The sequence below is a fragment of the Mauremys reevesii genome, linkage group 4 (genome assembly GCF_016161935.1).
Source record: "Mauremys reevesii isolate NIE-2019 linkage group 4, ASM1616193v1, whole genome shotgun sequence".
NCBI lineage: Eukaryota > Metazoa > Chordata > Testudines > Geoemydidae > Mauremys > Mauremys reevesii.
This window is the reverse complement of record NC_052626.1, coordinates 65679332-65703697: the sequence shown is the minus strand read 5'-3', so window position 1 is coordinate 65703697 and position 24366 is coordinate 65679332. Positions and strand designations below refer to the sequence as shown.

Genomic DNA, 24366 nt, shown 5'->3' with positions numbered 1-24366 from the left:
TTTGAACAGAGTGAAATATATAACAAACACATGAAGATTTGACTTCAGCTTTTTCTTTATCATCACTAGGGGTTCAGCCCAAACTTTGTATTATGTTTCCTATGATGAAAGAAATAGGAATTTCTCTCTTGTTACTCCCAGTCCCAATAGCTACAGTTCAGCGTTCTTTTTCCTCATTATGTATAATTTTGTGTTCTGAAAGGAGAGACTTTTTGCCTGATCATGAGCATATCATGAAGGACTGGAAGTACTGGACACATGAGAAGCCCCCAATGCTGAATGCCCTGCATTTGATAAGTTCGTTAATAGAATTGTGCAAAAGTACAAGAAACCAAGAAAGATGTAGCTCTAGTGCTTCATAGGAGGCTTGGCTTTGTGTGATGATTTTAAAACATGAGTTAAACCTAATAAAATGCCCCTGATATATTTTTCAGTTTTTACTAGGGTGCCATAAAGCGCACCTTTGCCCTCATGATCTGATCCTTCATCAGCTGCCAGTGCCACCCCTCCTGTAGATTGAAACACCCCCACCTAATTTCAATTCCTGGGGAAAACTGCCACTAACCAGACTCCTCCACCCCTGGGCCTCTGCCCACCTTATCACGGTGACCAAGGGGCCCACGACACTCTCTTGTCACGCCCCGCCAGCAGCTACTCCCAAGTGGCTCAGGCACGGGGAGACGCACGTGGGTACTGCCAGGCGAGCCCCGGCTCTGCTGCATGGTCTCCGGGCCGCCCTGGCTCAGAAGTGCTGCCCTCCCTCCAGGCCGCACGGGGGCGCTCCAGGCGGGGCGGGTTTGCCGGGGACGCCGCTCTCTGAGGCAGCGCTGCTCGTTGTCACTCCCTGGCAGCGGCGAGAGGGACGGGCGGCTGCAGCCGCAAGGGCTGCCGGGCCGGGGGCGGCCGGGGGCCCGGACCTAAGATGGCGGCGGCGTTGGTGGGGAGGCGGCGGCGTTGGCGGCCGCGGACGTGCGGGCTGTCGCGGGACGCGGGCGGGACGCGGCTCTGGCCGGGCTCGCAGGGCGGATAGAGCGGGGCCAGCGCGGCGGAGCGGGGCCGCTATGGGCTCCCAGGCGCTGCAGATCCTGCGCCAGGGCGTGTGGGCGGCGCTAAGCGGTGGTTGGTACCAGGACCCGCACCAGGGCGCCGGGGTCAACGCGCTGCACCTGTATCTGTGGCTCTTCCTGCTGGGCTTCCCCTTCACTCTCTACATGGTGAGTGCGCCCCCCCCCCCGTGCTCGCGTGCGGGGCCGTGGCTGCGTGTGCGTGGGGCGCTCCCCTCTGTCAGGGCTCCCACCCCACCCCGGGGGCCGGGGCCTGCTCCCGCTCCCCCTGGGCTGAATCCGAGCCGAAGCCTTGTGAATACCCCAGCGTGGTGCCTGGGGGTGTACGGCCCCGGCCCTGCCAGCTCCTGCGGGGCCCTTCCTGCTTAATTTCATTTATGGTTAAAAGCCCCGGGGGAGAGGAAGAAAGATGAGAGAGAGACCACTTGGATTTACTTTAAACTTCCTGCTTTTTCTGTGGTACCCAGAGCCAGCGAGGTGCTCTCCTGTGCCAGCCTGGGCAATAAGGGCCTGAGTTTCCTATAGCTACCATAGAAACGTCAAAGATGAGACAGAGTGCTTAGGCTTGTAATGCACATCTGAATTGGTTTAAACTGATGGTTGCTGTTATAATGGCCTAGAATAGAAGTTTCATGTATTGTAAATTCCCACAGTTATAGAGCAGCAGACTGGGACTAAGGAAGCCTGGCTTCTGTTCCTGGCTCGGCTTCTGGCCTGCTGTGGGAGACCTTGGGCAAGTCACTTCACCTCCCTGTGTCATAGTGTTCCCCATCTGGAAAATGGGAATAACATGGCTTATTTCCTTGTTAAAGTACTTTGATTAAAAGTGCTGTATAAGATCTAGGTGGTGGTGGTATTATTATTTTATTTTCACATAAACATTTGCTTGCAGTCTATGTCCCCAGGAACCTTTGGATGAGACCTTGACCATAGTTTTGTGTGGTCTAATTGCAAAGATTCTGTGGCTCATCTCTTAAAATTAGAGGATAAGCTTCAAAGATCATAGTCTAAAGGTCCATTCATATATTGTGTGCACTGTGTGCTGTCTGCTCTCCTGTTTTGACTGTGTTGTAATAGTAAGGGAAGCTATTCTTATGCCTTGCAGCTTGTAAGGTACTTTGGGATCCTCGGAGGGGGCGGAATAGGTGCTGTAGAAATATAATCTGCTATTAAAGGTACCTTTCTATTTAGCATCTTGTTTTGATTTTAGTTTTTTTTTAAAAGACTGACTTGCAAACCCAAAAGCTCCTCTTAATTTTTGATGATCCTTTGTGGGTTCCCCCTTGCCTTCCATTCAAAAAAAAACCCTTTCTATATGTTAATATGTTGTGTTTGGATTGTGGGAAGGAGGGCAGGCAGGCAGTGTGTAGCTTCCCGTTGTACATTACTCACCACTTTATCTTTTAGCATCAAATTCTGACTTGCATGTCATCTGTGAAACAAATTAATATTTCAGCTCATGGATTTCTCAGCAGTTGTACAGTGTGATCACTTAGGTGTGACATGATTGATCGATCTCTGGCACAATCAGATCTAATCTGCAAGTGTGGGAAATCAAGATGCTTTGACAACTTAAAGCAGAAGCTGACTTGTGAAAAATGTATGTGGATTAGTGAATGAGTCCCCAGGGTAAAACCCTGTGTGAGTTTGTAAGGGCAGGGGAACTAGAGGTCATAGGTCAGGCTGCTAGATTCATTAGCAAACACTACAGCTTGGTGGAGGAGGAGGGTAGACTCAATATCAGTAATTAGAATATATTAAGAAATTACTGAGGTGGAGGAATCATGTAAAATTTTAAGACTACAGCCCTTTGAGATTACCTGCCCTTTTGTATTTCGGTGTTCTTTGGAAAATGAAAATGGCTTTGCACGTTATTGAAAAATAATACATTCCTGACAAGGAAACAAGAGGCTGTTAATTAACAGCTGCCTCGCTTTAAAAAAAACAAAACAAAAGCCCAAAAATCTACAGTGTGTGTAATAGATGAACAGTCTAATCCAGTTTACAACTAAATGGATGCTATATTGGGAATCTGTTTTCATGTAAAGGCAGGAAGATCATTTCGGAGTCTTCTGTTGAGGTGCAGCTTGTTGGAGTTTGTTCTGTCCTTCATTTTTATGGTAATTTCCTATATCCAGTCATGCTTGACAAAATAGCTTATTTAATTAGTAGCACCCCTAGGGCTTGCCATAAACAGTGTAACAAACAGCAAGATGTCCATTCAGGAAACTCCTTTGGAAAGAATCTTCTCTGTCCTTTTCTGATAACTGATGAAATTGGAGTAACTTGAATCTTGTGCAGCTTTTGCAGCAGGAGTTGGTGCTTTAGGAGTCTTTGCCTTGAGTGAAACTTTAAGCACTATTTCTGCCTATCTATGTGCTTTGATACAGGAGGAAAAGGCAGGCAAAAAACAAGCTGTTTCTTCTTGAGGTAATTAGAAAAAAATTCTCCATTGCCCCGGACAAGCAAAAGATGCAACAACAACATGCCAAATGCTCCAAGAATAAGTAGGAAGATTAGTCACAAGTTAAAGCAGATTGAATCATATTTGGCTGTTTTCCCTTTTCCACCCTTTGCCGTTTTTAAGTGTTGTCTAGACATAAACTAAACAGACAGAATGACTATGGTCATCTTATTCCTGAATGTCTCCTTTATTTTTTTATTTTTTTAACATCATTTACTGTTGGTATTCTGGAACTGTATCTTTGCAGGAATTGCACAGTTAAGCAACATTTGTTAAACATCCCTGGAGGAAGCCAGGTTTTTTTTTTTGTTTTTTTGTTTGTTTGGAGTGTGGCTTATAACTGTGTAGGAGAGGATTTCTAAACTAGCTTCAAAGTAGTTTTTGCTGACAAACAGCCTGTTACTTTTAAAACAAAGATGTCAAATGCTGGGAGATCTTATTACATTTAACTTTGTAAAACGTCATGTGTTTTCCCACAGTAGGAAATTCTAGGAACAAATTCCCACTTGTTTTTGCTGCATTAGGGTAGCAACGGTTGGGACTTATTTCTAAAATATCCTGTGGTAGGAAGGCCACAAAGTTCTTCAGTGCTTTGCTTGTAGCAAGCTCTCTGAGGGTAAAGGTGACTTAAGTTTTTATAACCAAGTTACATTCAATTGTAACTCAGTTTTTAGGCAAGAAATACTTTATTTGAGCTGATGCACCTTGTCCTTCAAACTAGTAAATTCAAATATACCTCCATTGTCTAAAGATGTAGTTTGTTGTACCAAAAGTCTGTGGGAGTGTTTCGGTTGCTTTAGCAGCAGCTGTTGATATATTCTGTTCCCAGAGATATACACTCAATTATCAATACACATACAGAAGAAAACAAAACCATGTTAATTTCAACTCTGTTAGATTCCTGTGCTTCAATCCAAGTATATAGGCCCATTGACCCATACTCCCTCCTGGAGACACCACATGAGGCAGGAACCTCCACCTACTGGAGGAGGGAGGCTGGTAGGGGGCAAAGAGGGCTGGGCTTGGCTCCCTAGCAGCCCACCTCCTTCACCCTCTCCCCCGGGGCACCAGAGACAGGAGTTCTTCAGACTCCCTGACAGGTGGAGACAGTGGAGCTGTGCCACTGCAGGATTTTAAATGTGTATACAAGCTCTGAGGCACAGGAAGGGGAAGTGACTTGTCACAGCATCATCTAGCAGGATATGCCAGAGCCAGGAGTAGAACCTAAGTCTCTTGAAATAACTCTTACTGAAATAACAGTTAGCATTTATATAAGTGTAGTATTCAAATCACTGCCCACATTATTTTAAACTCACCACTCCCCCATACAAAACAAAAAATCACTCAGAAATGAAATAGGGTGAAATCCTGGCTTCCCTGAAGTAAATGGGAGTCTTGCCACTTACTTCATTGGAGCCATTATTCTAAGCGTGGGACATGTTTACGGAATATGTCCATGTCTATAATGGCAAGATCTCTTTAGATATCTAGAATCGATATAATAGCTAGTCATACGTAGGTCACTTAAATGTAATTCAGTGTAGAAGTGTGATATGGTAAGACCTTTTTAGACAAATAGGTATGGTTCCATGATTACAGCCAGGAAGCCTAGGCACTGGAGTGCAATTCAATGAGATGTTTTCCCTGTGACTTTGTGCTTGCTTTCTCTACGTGGTACTTCGTGTTTTGTTGTTATTCCCAACTAGATTTAGTTTTTCAGAAAATCCCATTATTCCTACTCTTTATTGTAACTTAATAGTTGAGGTCATAAATGCATTATACAAAAAAGAACTAGATAAATTCATGGAGGATAGGGCCATCAATGGCTATTAGCCAGGGTGGCAGGGATGATGTCCTTATCCTCTGTTTGCCAGAAGCTGGGAATGGGCGACGGGATGGATCACTTGAAGATTACCTGTTCTGTTCATTACCTCTGAGGCGCCTGGCATTGGCTACTGTCAGAAGACAGGATACTGGGCTAGATGGAACTTTGGTCTGACCCTGTTTGGCCATTCTTATACTTAGAGGATGTCTTCTCAGATTTTGAGAAATGCAAGTCAAAAACCTGGAATTATCTTGGGCTCAGGCCCAGCTTTTTTTAGTGCTTCATTCTCGGCCTTCTGGCTAAGAGGGGTGAAAACATTATCTATTCTTTAAGCTTTAAATAAAACTGACAACTAGATGCAGCATACAAAATGTGGGACCTTGCTTCTTGCAATTAATATTATTTGTTATTAATATGTCTTGTTCTACAGGCTTTCTAAAAACATTCAGTATTGACTCCAATGTGGTCAAACTTTAACTCAAACTGTAGCACTCAGCATATTACTGCAGAGGAAATGTCATAAACTTCCTCTTAAATCTCCTAGGACACCCAAATGCTTCAAAGTCAGAAGTTCTTAAACAAGTATTTTTTCAGTTTGGATTGCCTGAAGCCCAGTATTGGCCGTTCCAAAAGGGAGGTAGAAAACTTTATGGAGAGTTGAGCACCCCAAATTTGCATATTGTGTCTAGCCAGTATTAAAATATAAAACAATTTTTTGCTGAGTTGAATTAATTCGTAAATTTAAAAAGCTCTTCTCCACCCTACATCTAATGAACAAGCAGTTCTTGCATTTTGTCTACTTGATCTTTTGGCGTATATCCTACCAACAATTAGTCCCTTTAAGAGGCAAGTCAGTTTCTAGTACAGGCTTATGATTTTTACCTGTACCACATACTAGAGCTACAAAAATATTGTAGAATAAGAGATATGTGTAACAAACTAATGAACAGGATTTCTCTGAGGTTTAAAATGAGATATTTATACAAAAGAGGCAGAGTGACAAAAGCTAATAAAACTAATTTAACCACTCTAAAGTAGCACTTTTGTTTCAGTCACAGATGAGAGAGAGGGCTTGTCTACACTGGCAGTTTACAGAGCTTCAAGTTTCTCGCTTGGGTGTGAACAACCCCATTCCCCCAAGGGCAGTAAGTTTCAGTGCTAGAGCTGCGCCGCGACCACGCAAGGCATGTTAAAGCACTGCCGCAGCAGCGCTTTAGCGTTGCCAGTGTAAACTAGCACTTAGTTGTGAAGTCATTATTAGACTTCATCAAAATTTGTTCTCGTTATAGGACCATAATGAATTAAACCCAACTGGTAGTCTTCTCAGGAAAGGCCTAGGATTAGAATTAAAATTTTTATTAAAGTTAATGTTTAAAATCAAGTTTACACAAGTTAAGAGGGAAGGTACTGTACATCTGGGGTCAGGCTTGGGTTATGAGGGATTACAAGTATCGGTTACAAGGTTCACGACATACATACATAGCACATAACCAACATAGTCCCAGATTGGGGTGTGGGAGTTTTTAAAATGCCAGTGGATAAGTGGGCTCGGGTACGCTACCCGTGGAATGTATTTAGAGTCCAAGTCAGTATTGGTGTAGCACATAAGTACATGGGTGAGGTGTGTCCCTTGGTTCGTCAGGGAAGGAAGGAAGTGGGTTATTTCCCAGACCGGCGGTCTCGATTACTCAACCTGGTACTGGTGGTGTCCCATGATGTGCTCTGTGTATATGCCTCTGGATCACCTGGTGGTGTCGGACACCATGAGCTGTCTCATGAGCTGGCCATAATGTTGACGAACTCCGCATGCTCTCAGCACCAGCTTGTTGTGGGGGTCCCACGCACCGAGGGCTCCCACGACTAGGGCGTGGATTTGGACCTCGTAGCCATAGGCTCTCAGGATGTCGGCCAGTGGGGTGTATTTCAGCACCTTCCAAGCTCGGGCCTCGTGGAAGGCCAGTGACCCATTTTCAAATGAAGCAGCAAAGAATCCTGTGGCACCTTATAGACTAACAGAAGTTTTGCAGCATGAGCTTTCGTGGGTGAATACCCACTTCTTCGGATGCAAGCAGTGGAAATTTCCAGGGACAGGTGTGTATATATAAGCAAGCAAGAAGCAAGCTAGAGATAACGAGGTTAGATCAATCAGGGAGGATGGGGCCCTGTTCCAGCAGCTGAGGTGTGAAAGCCAAGGGAGGAGAAACTGGTTCTGTAATTGGCAAGCCATTCACAGTCTTTGTTTAGTCCTAAGCTGATGGTGTTAAATTTGCAGATGAATTGGAGCTCAGCAGTTTCTCTTTGAAGTCTGGTCCTAAAGTTAAGGTGGCCATCTTACAACAAAAAAACATCTGCTATTGTGTGGCCAGGGAGGTTGAAGTGTTCTCCTACAGGTTTTTGTATATTGCCATTCCTAATGTCTGATTTGTGTCCATTTATCCTTTTCCTTAGAGACTGTCCAGTTTGGCCGATGTACATAGCAGAGGGGCATTGCTGGCATATGATGGCATATATTACATTGGTGGACATGCAGGTGAATGAACCGGTGATGGTGTGGCTGATCTGGTTAGGTCCTGTGATGGTGTTGCTGGTGTAGATATGTGGGCAGAGTTGGCATCGAGGTTTGTTGCATGGGTTGGTTCCTGAGCTAGAGTTACTATGGTGTGGTGTGCAGTTGTTGGTGAGAATATGCTTCAGGTTGGCAGGTTGTCTGTGGGCGAGGACTGGCCTGCCACCCAAGGCCTGTGAAAGTGTGGGATCATTGTCCAGGATGGGTTGTAGATCCCTGATGATGCGTTGGAGGGGTTTGAGCTGGGGACTGTATGTGATGGCCAGTGGAGTCCTGTTGGTTTCTTTCTTGGGTTTGTCTTGCAGAAGGAGGTTTCTGGGTACACATCTGGCTCTGTTGATCTGTTTCCTTATTTCCTCCTGTAGTCTTGAGAATGCTTGGTGGAGATTTTCTAGGTGTTGGTCTCTGTCTGCGGGGTTAGAGCAGATACGGTTGTACCTCAGTGCTTGGCTGTAGACAATGGATCTTGTGGTGTGCCCGGGATGGAAGCTGGAGGCATGAAGGTAGGCATAGCGGTCGGTAGGTTTTCGGTATAGGGTGGTGTTAATGTGACCACCACTTATTTGCACCGTGGTGTCTAGGAAGTGGACCTCCCGTGTAGATAGGTCCAGGCTGAGGTTGATGGAGGGGTGGAAGCTGTTGAAATCATGGTGGAATTTTTCCAGAGTCTCCTTCCCATGGGTCCAGATGATGAAGATGTCATCAATGTAGCGTAGGTAGAGAAGGGGCGTGAGTGGACGGGAGCTGAGGAAGCGTTGTTCCAGGTCGGCCATAAAAATATTGGCATATTGTGGGGCCATGCGGGTGCCCATAGCAGTGCCACTGATCTGGAGATATATATTGTCATTAAATTTGAAATAGTTGTGTGTGAGGATAAAGGCACAGAGCTCAGCAACCAGTTGTGCTGTGGCATCATCAGGGATACTGTTCCTGACAGCTTGTATTCCATCAGCGTGTGGGATGTTTGTGTAGAGAGCCTCTACATCCATGGTGGCTAGGATGGTGTTTTCTGGAAGGTCACCAATGCATTGTAGTTTCCTCAGGAAATCAGTGGTGTCACGGAGATAGCTGGGAGTGCTGGTAACATAGGGTCTGAGTAGAGAGTCCACATATCCAGACAGTCCTTCAGTGAGAGTTCCAATGCCAGAGATGATGGGGCGTCCAGGATTTCGGGTTTGTGGATTTTGGGTAGTAGATAGAATAACCCTGGTCGGGGTTCTAAGGGTACGTTGATTTGTTCCGGTGCTAGTGTAGGGAGTGTCCTGAGTAGATGGTGCAGTTTCTTAGTGTATTCCTCAGTGGGATCTGAGGGAAGTAGCCTGTAAAATTTGGTATTGGAGAGTTGTCTGGCGGCCTCCTTTTGGTGGTCAGACCTGTTCATGATGACAACAGCACCTCCTTTATCAGCCTCTTTGATTATAATGTCAGGATGGTTTCTGAGGCTGTGGATGGCATTGCGTTCTGCACGACTTAGGTTGTGAGGCAAGCGATGTTGTTTTTCCACAATTTCTGCCTGTGCATGTCGGCGGAAGCATTCAATGTATAGGTCCAGACTGTCATTTCGACCCTCAGGAGGAGTCCATGTGGAGTTCTTCTTCTTGTGCTGTTGGTGGGAGGGTAACTGTGTATCAGTGCGCTGTTCAGTGTTGTCCTGGAAGTATTCTTTGAGTCGGAGACGGCGAAAGTAGGCTTCCAGATCGCCGCAGAACTGTATCATGTTGGTGGGGGTGGCAGGGCAGAAGGAAAGTCCCCGAGATAGGACAGACTGTTCTTCTGGGCTGAGTGTGTGGCTGGATAGATTGACGATATTGCTGGGTGGGTTAGGGGTATCACAGTTTTGGCCCCATGTGGCAGGTAGGAGTTTAGACAGCTTACAGTCCTTTTTCCTTTTTAGAGAGGTGAAGTGGGTAATGTAGATCTCCTGTCTTATTTTAGTGAAGTCCGTTTGTATGGAAGTTTGGTTATTGATGAGAGTCTCTAGGTTGGAGAGCTCTTCAACCTCCCTGGCCACACAATAGCAGATGTTAAGGTGGCCATCTTACAACAAAAAAACTTTAGGACCAGACTTCAAAGAGAAACTGCTGAGCTCCAATTCATCTGCAAATTTAACACCATCAGCTTAGGACTAAACAAAGACTGTGAATGGCTTGCCAATTACAGAACCAGTTTCTCCTCCCTTGGCTTTCACACCTCAGCTGCTGGAACAGGGCCCCATCCTCCCTGATTGATCTAACCTCGTTATCTCTAGCTTGCTTCTTGCTTGCTTATATATACACACCTGTCCCTGGAAATTTCCACTGCTTGCATCCGAAGAAGTGGGTATTCACCCACGAAAGCTCATGCTGCAAAACTTCTGTTAGTCTATAAGGTGCCACAGGATTCTTTGCTGCTTCTACAGAACCAGACTAACACGGCTACCCCTCTGATACTTGACACCATTTTCAAATGGTACCGTGACATCCACCATGAAGATCTTCTTTTCCATGTCGGTCACAACGCTGTTGGGTCGCAGTCGGCTGTCCGTTCCGAGGATAGTACATGTGCTTGTAGGTCAAGATGAAGTTGCAAAATTGTGAGTGTGAGATCTGTGCAGGAAGGCTCATGTAATGCCTGTCTCCCTCAAGCATGGCTTTAACCAGTATAATGCATTTTTATGAGCACTGCCGTTCAAACTTTAAGAATTGCTATGCAATGTAATAGTTACGAGATAAAGGATATCTGTGATGATTGGCTTCTGTCAGACTGAAATAGACCATCGTAGTTATCACATTTGGTCATGATACACAAACTTCTTGTCTTCACCTCATTTCAAATCTATAACTTTTTCTTCCTTCGCTAAATGTGTTTAATCCAGCGGTCTCTGTTACTAAGAAACCTTAAGTTAGTTGCCATACGAATAGCCATATGGGGGCAGAAAAATGGCCCATCTAGTCTAGCATCCTGTCTCTGACATTGGCCAGTGCCAGATGCTTCAGAGGGAATGAACAGAACAAGACAATTTCGAGTGATCCATCCATGCCGCCATCTGGCAGTTTGGTGTTTATGAACAGCTGGAGCATGGGGTTGCACCCCTGATCGTCTTGGCTAATGGCAAATAGGTACATAAACTGATCTATTTTTTTTTAAACCCAGTTATACTTTTGGCCTTTGCAACATGGCAATGGCAACAAATTTCACAGGCTGACTGTGTTGTGTGGAAAAAGTACTTCCTTTTGGTTTTTTTTAAAACCTGCCTATTAATTTCACGGGTGATCCTTAGTTCTTGTTTTACGTGTAGGGGATACGTAATACTTGCTTATTCACTTAATCTATACCATTCATGATTTTATAGACCTATCGTATTTTACCCCCTCCCCCATAGTTAGCTCTTTTCTAAGCTGATTGGTCTCAGTCTTTTTAGTCTCTCCTAATTATTTTCATTGCCTTTCTGCGCACCTTTTCCAATTCTGATTTATCTTTTTGTGATGGGGCAATCAGAACTGCACCCAGTTTTCAAGGGGTGTGTGTGTGTACCATGGATTTTTATAATGGCATTACAATATTTTCTGTCTTATTATCTATCCCTTTCCTAATGGCTGCTAATATGAACCAATAACTTGTCCTCTAATTCAAAGTAGAAAATGAAATGTATTTCCCTGTGGATCCTGCTTCTAAGATTTGTCTGGCTGATCTTTACAGGCCTGCTTTACCAGAAGTATATTTAAGGCTGGCACAGACACAATTTTTTTTCCCCCCAGGGCTTCAAGAATCTAGCTCAAAAGTCAAGTGTATTGGCTTTGCAAATCTATTTTTACAAGCAGTCTTTTTCTAACTGAACAAAAGCACTGAATTCCATGGCATGGGTTAACTAATCAATAGATATGATAGTGACGTGTTAGTGATTATGATAGCAGCTTAGTTAAAGTATTTTCTGGATAAATTTATTGAAAACACTTAGTTTTAGGCCAAGACATTAAAATTTAAGTTAGTTCTTTCTCTTGCCTCCCTTGTCCCACCCCCAAACAAAAACAACCCCCCCCCCCAACTTTGGACTTCTACCTAAGTTACTCTGCTCCAGACAAGTTTAAAATAGTTTGAGTTAGTGAATCAATTTCACGGTAAAATTTCCTTTTTGACCTGTTGTTTTGTTTGCAAACATTCAAAGCAAGATTATCAACCACACCTCTAACTCCTGTCTTGCTCTAATTGGGACCTGTTGATGCTTGCAGTTACTATTTAAAGTTCTTGTGGCATCATCACTACCAACATGTATGTAAATAGGAAAAGCTTGTATCTATTCCCTTGACTAATTACCTACTGGTAGGAAGTTTCTAACTCCTCTGCTGATTCCAGCACCTCTAAGAGACCCAGTAGAACTTCAGCAGCAGTAAAAGATTTAAAGAGCTTCAGCCAGAGCAACAAGGCAAGTTAGAAGTCAAAAACTTGGGGGTGGGGCAATACAAGTTACAGAATAACAAGCAAAAGTAACTCTCCAGAGAGGTGAGGGTTGGCAGTGCTGCAGAAGCTGTGATGGATCTCCACTGCAGAGGTATTCTTCTCCTCTCTCTCATCTCTTTTGAGCATGCTTTAAAAACTGGTTATCAGGTTGTGCCAGGACTTCTACCAGCCTCTTATGTTAGACACGGCCTTGAGAGATGGGGTTAAATCTAGAGGAACATCTTTGCTCCTTCAATTAGAGTCAGAGTTCCCTGAGACCTTCTATTGGTCTTTCAGCAAAACCTGGCAAGATCAGCTCTCACTTTTCATCCTTAAGTTGGAATAAGTTGGGGGAGAAAAAGTCAGGCTCTTTTACACATCAAAATAAAGTGTGTGTGTGTGGGGGGGGGGGGGGTGTGAAAAATCCTTTCCAGGTCACCTTTGTTGTGTTTCCACTTCCTTCTGGGCATGCATAGCTGTTCCAGCCCAAATGTTCCTTGAACCATGAAGTCTTGCAGGTTAATTTCTAGTACGGCTTAGGTGTCAAGTCTGTATGATATAAACAGTCTTTCTGCATAGGCAGGAAAACATGTTAGGCTGCCATGATACTGGTGTCTAGCATGTGGGAGTAGCTATTGTGTTCTGACTTGATTTGTCAACTTATCTAAACAGGATCTTTTTCCTCCTTCCTCACCCCTCTTCCAAAACTCTTTCCAGACTTCACTTGGGGTCACTGCTTTTCATTAACTCTAAAGCAAATTGATCATGAGACCTTGCTGCCCAGTCATCTGGACAGTGGATATGGCAGGGGGTGGGCAAACTTTTTGGCCTGAGGGCCATATCGGGGTTCCAAAACTGTATGGAGGGCCAGGTAGGGAAGGCTGTGCCTCCCCAAACAGCCTGGCCCTGCCTCCTATCTGCCCCCTCCCACTTCCTGCCCCCTGACTGCCCTCCTCAGAACCCCCAACCTATCCAACCCCCCTGCTCCTTGTCCCCTGACCCCTCCCCCCTTCCTGGGACTCCCCACCCCTAACCGCCCCCCTAGGACCTCACCCCCCTGACAGGCCCCCCCCGGGACTCCCGTGCCTATCCAACCCCCTCATTCCCTCCCGAACCTCCGCTCCCTGTCCGCTGACTGCCCCCTGGGACCCCCTACCCCTTATCTAACCTTCCCACCCCATTACCATGCCACTCAGAGCACCAGGGCCGGCCAGAGCCAACTGTGCTGCCATGTTGCCCGGCAGGAGCTCGCAGCCCTGCCACCCAGCGTGCTGACGGCGCGGCGAGCTGAGGCTGCAGGGGAAAGCGGAGAGCAGGGGAGGGGCCTGGGGCTAGCCTCCCTGGCCAGGAGCTCAAGGGCTGGGCATGACGGTCTGCCGTAGTTTGCCCGCCTCTGGCATATGGAGTCCCCACTCCATGTCTACTCTTGGCACCCTGTAATTGATTCCCACCCAAGTCCCCTTTTCAGGTTTGAAAAAACTAGTTGAAACAAGTCTTACATGCTGATATCCTATGCGTGTCTTTTTTATATCAGTTTTGGGGAATGATGAAAGTGTACATGGCACAAATAAAATTCTGTTACTACACTCAAACAATTTTATACTTGTTTGGTGATCTAGTCTTTAACATCTCTTGAATCCACTTCATTTTTTTTTAATTTTCCTTTTGAAAGGCCCTTCCTTCTTCAATGGTGATAGTAGCAGTCTACTGTCCAGTGATAGCAGCTCTCTTCATTGTTCTGAAAATGGTGAACTACCGTTTGCACAGGGCATTGGATGAAGGAGAAATTGTGGAGAGGAATGCCAATGAACATATGGACAGGGGTGCAAAAACTGAACAAGGCAATACTTCAACCAGGAGAACAGACAGCAATGGGCCCAGGTAAGAGCGCTTCATCTGCTTATGTGGTCAAAGCTGTTTCTGCATGCACTACTTACTTGTAACAGTAGCCCTCATCAGGCTGATAACTAACTGGTAAATCAAGGTAATGTGAAAAAAACAACTGGGGATATTAGCTATATCTGTAACTTTGGATGTTTCAGAGAGTCAAATGGCTTTTTAAAGTCAATCAAGAATAGGGTACCAGATGTCCCAATTTTATAGGGACAGTCCCAATTGTTGGGTCTCTTTCTTATATAGGCTCCTATTTATCCCCCCACCCCCTGCCCTGATTTTTCACATTAGCTGTCTGGTCACCCTAATCAGGAACAGCAGTTGCCTGGCATTTTGTGAATTTGAGGGTGGAGTTTAATATGTAACACCATACTCTCCACTTCCCATCTGGAAGATCCACAAGTTCTGTGCCTCTCATAGTGGCCCTGTTCCCAACTCCGTGCAGGGAAACTTTTTTTGGGGTGGGTGGGGGTGGAGGGGGACTGTGTTTAGGTTTGCTCTTAACTGAAGTTCAAAGTAGTGATGGTGGTGCATCTCTTTAGAGATAGCATCACACTGTAGCTTTCTAGCTTAATAATAGTTCCAAAATAATAGTTCCAAAAAGCACTTCCTTTCAAATGTAGGCAATCAGTTAAACACTCAACTCTACCAGTGGATTCTAGATGGCTACAAGGGCAATTTTGGCTAAGGTTCTGATTCTGCAAGTACCTTCTAATGATTATACTGAAATGATGTAATGGTCAGGTCATGACTGACCATATTTGGTGTGTGTGTATATATGTTACAACTTACAAACATTGGCTAGCTAACCTTCACAACCTCATTTACAGTTGGTAGGAATTATCCCCTTTCTACAGATATTTGGGATTGGCACATGGGGAGGGGAACTACTTGGTCAAGTAGTAAGTGACTTGGCCTAGACTAAAAATGGAGTCTGCATAAGAGCTGGAATTAAATATCTGGTATTCTTTGATTTAGTGTGCCAACCCAGGCCCCTCTACCCATATGCCCTTTGTTTAAAGGGACAAAATACAATCCAAAAAACACTCTTAATACTTCAAAAATTAATATGCTCTGACCTCCTTCCTTCTGAAGTTTGTAGCTGGTTTTTGCAGACTGGCCCTTTGAGGTGCCTGCTGAATACTGTTTGCTGAAGGTGAGCATGTAGAAAGAAGCCTGTCAATCTGGCTGTATATTTGGTGATGACAGCAGTTTACATCCTGTTTCCATTCAGAAACTGGAACTTTGAGCAAAAAGGGTTTTAAAATTCTGACTTAACTTCTTTGTGTGTTTGTATCTGTAGCTAATTAACTGCAGGGTCTGTCTTTTATGGGGTGCAGATGGATAGTCAAATCCTTTTGATCACCCCTTGTAAATCTGAAACTTGTTTAAAAAATTTTCTGCCATTGTACTCTTCAGCACAAATCAGTATGAAACACTTGCTTTTTTGAAAAAGTTTTATTCTTTGGAGATAATTGGTCAAGGACGCTACACACGACATTGCGTAGACTGTGCATGCAGTTACAAAGAGACAGTAGTAGATGGGTACTAACTAATAACACATTTTGCACCTAGTGTGTTCAGTTTCCAAGTCAGAAGGCCAATTTTTGAAAATGACAGATTGTCAATTCACTTTCGTGGACTTTAAACTGGTAACTTTCATATGAGAAAATTGCTGACTTCAATAAAATTGTATTTTGTTTTTCCTTGGAAGTGGCTTTACTGTAATGTTCAGTCAGTCTACTAAGCTTTCAAGATCTTATTTATGCTTTATTTCATTGTTACAGTCACTAGCTGAACTCTTTTTCTAGCCAATTTAAATAAGTTCGTGGTAGTTGGCATTGAAATAACTGCTAATTTCCCCTAACATTTTCAAATTACTAACTCATATCTCATGACTGTCTCACTTCTTAATCTTGAACTTCTAGTCTCATTGTTACTACTTGTTGTGGACGTAGCTTTTGCATTAAGTTTTCTTCCCATTTGTGTATGATAACTTTGTCTGCTTCTGTGACTCTTGTTCTGAAACTGGCAACTTCTCTCACACTCAGAATTCACTTGCAGAAGTAAACAGATAAATCAAGAATGGAAAAATTCCAGTATTTCATAGGGAAAACAACTGAACATATAATTCACCCAAGATTATAATTGGTTGTAAATTGAAGGTCTGAGTTCTGAGGAGTTGCAAAATCCTTTTTAGATGCCATGATTTGAGTTTTGAAATCCATACTTCTTCCTGTGCCTGCAAAACTTATGTTTATATATTCCTAGCTTCAGTAATGCTGTGTCAGTCTTTTATATTCTGCTAGGGATGACTGCTGTACAACTCTAGGTTTACTTGTATGGGGGAGCCCTAGTGGAGTGAACTATTCCTCATGCTAGCTTTTTGTAGCTTGTTTAAAAGAAAGCTGTGCCAATTTTGCTCAACCCAGCCTTCTGTAAATTCACACTGAGAAGTAATGTGCATGCTAATACACCTCTACCCCAATAGAACGCGACCCGATATAACACGAATTCAGATATAAAGCGGTAAAGCAGCAGGGAGCCCCGGGCCCTTTAAAGCGCCACCTGACCCCCGCTGCTTTACCGCATTTTATCCGAATTTGTGTGGAGCCCCAGGCCCTTTAAATCACCACCCGAGCCCCGCTGCCAGAGATCCGGTGGTGATTTAAAGGGCACTGGGCTCCCAGCAGTGGCTGGAGCACCGGGCCCTTTAAATCACTGCCAGGGAAGCCGGCTCTTGCTGGTACATCGTACCGGCCTGAACCCAATATAATGCGGTCTCATCTACGAGGTGGTGAGATTTTTTGGCCCCCGAGGACTGTATTATATTGAGGTAGAGGTGTATTTTAAATGCATGCAACATTTCTGAGTATGCTACTCAATGGGGGCAAAATAGGAATATTTTTGCAAGGCATTATTATACTAGCACAGTTGCGGCTGTAATGTATACTGTAATTAAACTGAAATGCTCATTTTAACTTAATTTTACACTTCATTTACTTTAAAACCATTTAAGGAATATCCACCATTTTAGCTAAGGCTGAAGTTAGTGATCCAGAATTCAGTGTTTGCTTTCAACCATTGTTGATGTTAGCAGGAATGCTTCAGATTAAGGAATAGTTACTTGCTGCTATATACTTTACACTGTTGAGCCATGCCAAAGTGGAGTCCCATTTTCAAGTATTTCCTAATTTGTTGGAGATGGGCATATTTATCCTATTCATAAACTTTTTTTTGCAGAAGGCTGTAGCTTTGGGTCTATGCAGGCTGGCTGAAAATCTGTTAATTTTAGTTTAAACAAGATTCAGTTTATCCTGCTCAAAATCCTCTGGTCCTAATTCTTAGCAGCTGCTGAGTTTTGCCATCTTGGAGGGTAAGGGAAGGCTCAGATTCAGGAGGTGACTGGGGACCATTCTAGTTCCCAGCATAAATTAGAATGTCTTCAGGGACTGCTTTGCATTGTCTCCAAGAGTCATTGCACAAATCCAAAATAGCCAGATTGCAGTGTGACCAAGCCCTCCTACCATGGCATACGGTAAATGAAGTAGAAAATGTACTTTAGTATCCATTTGTTCACATACCTTGAAGTTTAAAAAAAACAACAACCCAAACAGCCTGTATTAAATCAAGACTTGAAACATTGTGCCTTTTGAATTACTAGCAAATATGATAATGGGAATAGTGGTTTAAAACATCGTATTGTCTTTGTACTTTTTCTTTAGTGACCCTGGTGGAGGGATTGAGATGTCTGAGTTCATACGAGAAGCCACTCCCCCAGTTGGCTGCAGTTCACGCAATTCTTATGCTGCTCTAGACCCAAACAATCAGGTAGGAATTAAAGCTAATCCAACTACTGCTATCTAATCATTACTGCAGTCTTTGTTACTGTTCCCAGTAAGCTTGCAGTCCCCCTTTTTTCCATCAAAATAAAAGATTAAACAGTCTGCTCCGTCGTCCTGTTCTTTTTCAGTTTCTTTGTAAAACACTTTGTCAGTGCCCTAGGACCAGTAGTTGAAATGTCTTCTTTCCTACTACTCCATTAACTCTACAACTTCATTTCTTTGGGAACTTCTTACCTAGTACTTCCATATTAAATTCACCTTTTCAGTTTTCCAAATGGCAAATTTCATTTAAATTGCAAAGAAGATTGAATGGAAGTTTCTTCCTAGGAAGTTTTTTCCATTACTACCTTGTGTGGCTATTTCTTATCGTGCTAACTGGCTTTTTTGAGAGACATTACTCTTGACACATCGGGGGCAGTAGTCATGAATGTTAAGGGAACAGAGCAAGATAAGATGATGAGAGTGGAGAGATGCTAAATCTCTCTCATTTCCAGAAGAACTGTGCCAGTGTCCCAGTTACTTTGATCCTCTGATATGTTTCTGGAGGGTTGAGGGGAAGCAGGGTGGGGAGGGGTTATAATTATGGGCCGCTGTAGCCAAAATGGCAAGGTTGTGTGAATTTTTCAGATTTCAGTTTTAATGTAATTGTATTATGCACTACTTGTTTCTGTAGCATTATGTGGGAACTCGAAAATGAAGTGGTGTTCACAGCAAAGAAACATTTCCTTCACTAAATATGTATACTCACTTTTTATAAGGTTGGTCATACTGTCTTGTCCACCTATCTTGCAGAAAGTACGTGTCATGGCTTTCTGTTTTCCTCTCCCTCCCCATCAGGGCAGGACTGCAAGAACTTGCTTCTAGCATTTAATCTTTTCAATAGAAAAAGTATTTTGGGGTTGTGGGAGGAATATATTATAATAACAAGAGGGCTCTTTAAACCAGTGTTGGAAATATATATATAGATATCTCTTCCATGGGCGCAGACCAAGTTTGAAGGGAACTCAAACATTTTGTGGCTTTATAAACACTCCTCTGTGATTTTGATGCACTGGTACGACTAGTAGTGTTTAAAGCACATGGAGAGAGCACAAGCTGTTTTCTGCTACTTGTAACCCCTTTTTTCTGTGCTTTAATGCTAACTGCACAGTGTTCTTTGGCTCCATGATGGAGAAGGAGGGTGGATTAAAGTTGCATCTGGGCTGGCAAAATTGGGACCTGCTATTCTAAAATCATGGAAGCTGTAATAACTGAGCATAGGGACAGTAAACACCTGAGCCCTGTGTATGGCTTAAATGCGTAGGCAGAATTAACTTTTTCCAGTGCTTATGTACCAATTCTGCTTGTTCAGCAAAGAACTTGAAGGCAGCAAGATTTACAGGAGAAAATAGCTGGATTGTGGCAGTATGACCTACATCCTTTCTTCATGAAGATGAAGTAAGGATGGTGCTTTACATAATCCCTTTCTGTTTTCAGCTGCCACTCCTTTTTGCTTTCTGCTCTATATTCTTTCTATCTCTTCTTCCATTTTCAAGTTTGAGCCTGTCAACCTTGATAGTTTCTCTTTCAAACCAGTAAATCGTGAGCAGAATAGTGGAAATGCTTATAGCAAGTAAATTCTTGTGGCTTCTCTCTTTTCAATCTAATGTGTTAATGACTATTTTAGCTGAAAGTATACTACTATCACTATGTATTTGACCTCTTTCCTTCTGTAGGGCTGAGTGGAGCTCGACAAAAAATTTTCATTGGATAGAAAGTTCACAGAAAAATGCATTTTTTGGGACACTGAAACTATTTGCAGATTTGAGTTGCTGAATTTAATGAATAGTTTCAGCTGAAATTTTGTTTTGGAAATCTGTTCCATTTTTACACTTTCAAAGGAACAGTTTTGGAAGTTTGTTTCGAAATGAAATGCTGATTCTAAATAACATCTTGTTTCATTTGATTTGAACCATCTTTGTCTTGGCTTTTTGTTTTTGTTTAAAAAAACCAAAACCCTAAACACTTCCAGTTCAAAATTAACAGAATATTTTCCTGGATTTTTATGTCACTCACCAAACTGGAAAAAAAAAGTTATTCACTCAGCTCTAGCGTTGAGTGAGGAAGCAGAACTTGTGTGCATGCTTGTATGGCTTTTTAATACCCGATATATAACCTCGATAATAATACAATAACATATAATAGTATATAGTGCAGTGCAGCGCAGCAGTGGACTGCTGCTGTCTGGTGGATCAAAGTTCAATATTAACGTGGTTTCACACCTATAAAGATTTTATTTTTTTTGGCAGGGAAGGACTATATATCGAGAGAAGTGTGTACTAAGTAAGTAAACTTCACTCCACTGTTCAAAAAAAAGTGATATATATACCCTCCTGCAACTTTAATGTAAAGTGAAGACATAGTTCATAAAGAGAGCATTCTGAAATAAAATGTTAGTTTTAGTGCTTGAAGGTAAAGAAGTGTATCAGGCTTTCTTTAGACATTAAGCAAATCTTGCTTTTTTAACTGGTAGTTGCAAACATGCAAACACAAAAGTATGTTTTGGCCTTGCTCAGTAAAACTTATATTTTGAATGTATTTGTTTTCTTAAGTTATGTACTTAATGGCGATCATTTGAAGCAAAATATGTGAAGAAAGCTAAAAATTCTTAATAAACACAAGCTCTAGCTATAAAACAGCAACTGCTCTTTAAGATTTATCAAACTAATTCAAATCTGTTACAGATTTTTCCTAGGGTGAGTGTTTTGGTCTTTGTCTTTTCTCCTGTCACCCCTTCACTGGAAATCAGCCATTTTAACTTTGTTCTTAAATCCTTTTCTTAAAGGGAAAGGGTGTAATGTGGGAGCAACAGCAAAAAGAGAGCCTGCTAATCTGCAGGCTAAGATAACTGCACCTAGTCAGAGCACAGTAGGAGGTATTCGTTGCTGCTGGTCTGTTTTTGAAGGAGTCTGTGGCAGTGGTGGTTGAGGAACTGGGGAAGTGGCTTGGGAGTGTAGCAGCAAAACCAACCAAGAGGGTCAGCTCTGTGTGTTTGAAGGGTTTCATCACTCTAGGAGTACTGAAGCCCTTCATGCATAAAATGTGAATAGCTTATGAATCTGTTAATTTTTCTTACAGCTGCATAAATGCATGCTATTGTTACTGTACCGTCCAGGACACACAGCTAGAATTAATGTGTAGCCACCATCTTTTTTTATGCTTATACTGTAACCTTTCTAGGTCAGGGACTCTGTTCTTTTTTGTACAGTGCCAAGCACAATGGGATCCTGGTCCCTGATTTGATTTCTTAGGCTCTATAGTAATACTTTTCAGATCTGTTATTAATTGTATGCTGCAGAAGTAGTTGCCAGGAACAAAGCTGATCAGGTAAATCAGTTGTGTTGTGATACTGGATATGCTTTTGGGATTTCAGCATAACTTATTAAGCTTTCATCTATACAATCAGTTGTAGCCATGCAGCTTGTTGGAGAGATTTATGCTTTAATAGTATAGTCATGATCAGCAGTTGTCCAAAGCTGTCTCTATAACTCGGACAATATCGACTCCCAGTGTTGCATAGCTGGATCCTCGTCACCAGTATGTCTCTGCTTATTATTTTAAACGGGTTAAAGGAAATAGTGATAAATATTTCAATATCCGTTTTTTTTCTTGAACCATTATAGGCTTCATCACTATAGGCATCTATAGCCTGATGCTTGTCAGCCTGACAAGCATGTTGTTGTGGTTTATTTCAATATTGGATAATTTAAAGGGAAGCTGTCAGGTTAAAATCTGCATATTTAAAAGACTGAAGTCGCTACTTCCAATAGGTATAAAGAAAAGAATGCAACTTTGTAATAACTAAGGCCCTACTTGAATTGTGGGATGACAGTCAAGTAATTGCAGCTGAGTTGTAGACGAGAAATGGAAAATCATGGAAAAAATAATAATGGACCTTTATTAATTGCGGTAATTTGAAAAAGCCAGAGAAGACCTATTCGTTTAAGAAAAAATTGCTGGAGCAATATAAGCACTCAAGTATTGTTATGCATATTTTTTTTGATAACCAGACATTTTGCTTCAACTATTTTACTATCATTAATGCCTGGGGTGGTTGACATCAGGAGCCCCAGCCCCTATCAGCTCATATAAATGGGGTTCTACTGTATTAATTGAGAAAAAGTGTGTTTCAAAATTCAAAATATATGCAAAATTGTGTACTGTGCAAAGTAAGCTAAAATTGTGATGGAAGCCTAATATTGTGGGATCCATAATATTGCAAATTAGGTAGAGCCTTAGTGTTAACTCTTGAATAATAAATTAGATGGCTTACCATTCACAGACAGTTGTGAAGACACAAAGGACTATTAGGTGCCCAACTTCTGGCACCTAACTCCCATTTGTGCCTTTGGAAATCTCCCTTACGTGTATAAGTAAATAATGTACACATTGCAGCACTAGGAAGCTGCATTTGCCATGTAACTCAGAAAAGGCTTACTCTTTTTTTTCCTCATTTTTAAAATGCGCTGTTTCCAGATTGGATCAGGATTATCTCGTCTTGGAACAACAGCAACCATCAAAGGTAAGATTCTGTCTATCCTTGATATTGCCTTGCAGGAGCATTTCAAATCAGTTTCGATGTGGTATTTCCAAATCCTGTCCACCATCTTTACCTTTCAGCCTGCCATTGTTATAGGGATGGGTGAGTATGCTGCCTGCTGACTTGAAAACATTCTTAATTCTTTGGGCATTGTGATTACAAGTGCAGAGAAACTTTTTAAAACTTCACTGGGAAAGGAAAGCATAGAAATCTGTCTCACTTCCTGAAAGGTGCTTACTTTTTTCTCCTCTCCCTCACTCTCTATCCTTTCAAATACTCATTTATTACTTACCCTGCAGCCATTGTTCCACCTGCTGCAATACTTTAACTTAATATTACTGGATGCTAAGCATCCAACAAATAAGGAGAGAAGTAGTATTGTCCAGAATAGCTTTTTTAAAATGCATTTTAGTGGGAAAGATTATTTGTAACAGGCAAAATGGAAGGTGGCCTCCTTAAATGTGCAACTTTTAAATTTAAATAAGGAAATAACTGGTTTTCTTCCCTGCCCTGCTAGTTAATCTATGTAAATTTTTATCCTCTTGATGGTTCTGTTCACCCTTCAACAGTGTTTAGCCACTAGTGTGGCTGTATTTGTGCAAAATTCTGATAGAAAAGCTGTGCACTGGTGTAAACTGTCTTGTATCAGTGCAGCTTAACATGGCTTCAAACTGGGGAAGCTGCAGCAGTGTTAATCACAGTTTATACCAGTGTGTTGTGTCTGTGCTTTATTCCAGTGGCTAAAAACCCTAATGTAAACAAGGCTCAAGGAAAGTCATAGTATTTTGTTTCTGCTAGTCTTCATTAATCAGAATGTTGCTTTCAAAAATAGGCAACAAAACACCTAAACTGTTAAAAGCAAATAACTTATTGTCTGCAAAATACAGTCAAGTTAGCATGATTAACCTAGCTTACTGCATTACCTGGCAAACTCCTAATATGCTCCATCTTCTGTTAGAGAATTGACATGATTGCTCTTTTGTGAATTTGCATTTCAAGCTTATTTTAAGGGATATTGTAAATTTACAATCCAGTAAATATTCTTTAAAAAGTAGCTTCAGGTACTTCACCTACCTCTGAGCAAAATTAAATTTTCAGCAGGCTTTCATTTTCCTATTTCTCTCTGTAAGAATATCCTTTTCCTTTCCCACTTGCTATATTGAAGACCCACACAATCAAAAGCAGAACCTGCTTATACACAAAGTAAAACTAACTGATAAAGTAGACACTTTTCTCCAATTCCTTTCTATTACAGTAATCTTATGTTACTTAATTATGGTAGTTAAAACATTTTCAAGCAAAGTGACTAAGCTGAGGTCTTAGTGCAAATTTTGAATCTTATGTTTAGCATCTTACTTTTAAGTGAAATATTTTAAAAATATGTGTACCCTCAATAGACTTAAAAGTTAATATTTTGAGCACTAATATGCTTTTTACAATATATAGGAGATACTGACACTGCGAAGACTTCTGATGATATCAGTTTAAGTCTTGGCCGGAGTTGTAGTCTTTGTAAAGAAGGGAGTGAAGAACAAGGTGAGACTTCTGGTTTATTATGCTTTAATCTGGCATTATGGTCCATGATTGCCATAAAACTTCTATATCGGTATGCACTTCATTGGGGCTATTCAGTCCTCCTAATGTCACTTTAATAAATGTTAATTTAGAACAACTCACAATCTCTTAGTTGGTCATACAAAAAAAACCTAACACT

The 24366-nt window shown here is 42.2% G+C and overlaps 1 protein-coding gene across 5 annotated transcripts in view; it reads left to right on the top strand.

The window, feature by feature from the left end:
• Nucleotides 1-905: 905 nt before the first annotated feature.
• Nucleotides 906-24366, top strand: part of PCNX1 (pecanex 1) — a 134490-nt gene continuing 111029 nt past the window's right edge. For 4 of the 5 annotated variants that reach the window (XM_039534582.1, XM_039534581.1, XM_039534580.1 and 1 more), the window contains exons 1-5: nt 906-1214; nt 14008-14216; nt 17954-18059; nt 22589-22634; nt 24099-24188. In XM_039534582.1, coding sequence (XP_039390516.1) covers nt 1062-1214; nt 14008-14216; nt 17954-18059; nt 22589-22634; nt 24099-24188 — 604 coding nt within the window. In that variant the 5' untranslated portion in view covers nt 906-1061. The remainder of the gene's footprint in view (nt 1215-14007; nt 14217-17953; nt 18060-22588; nt 22635-24098; nt 24189-24366) is intronic. The other variant, XM_039534583.1, reaches the window with a different exon arrangement.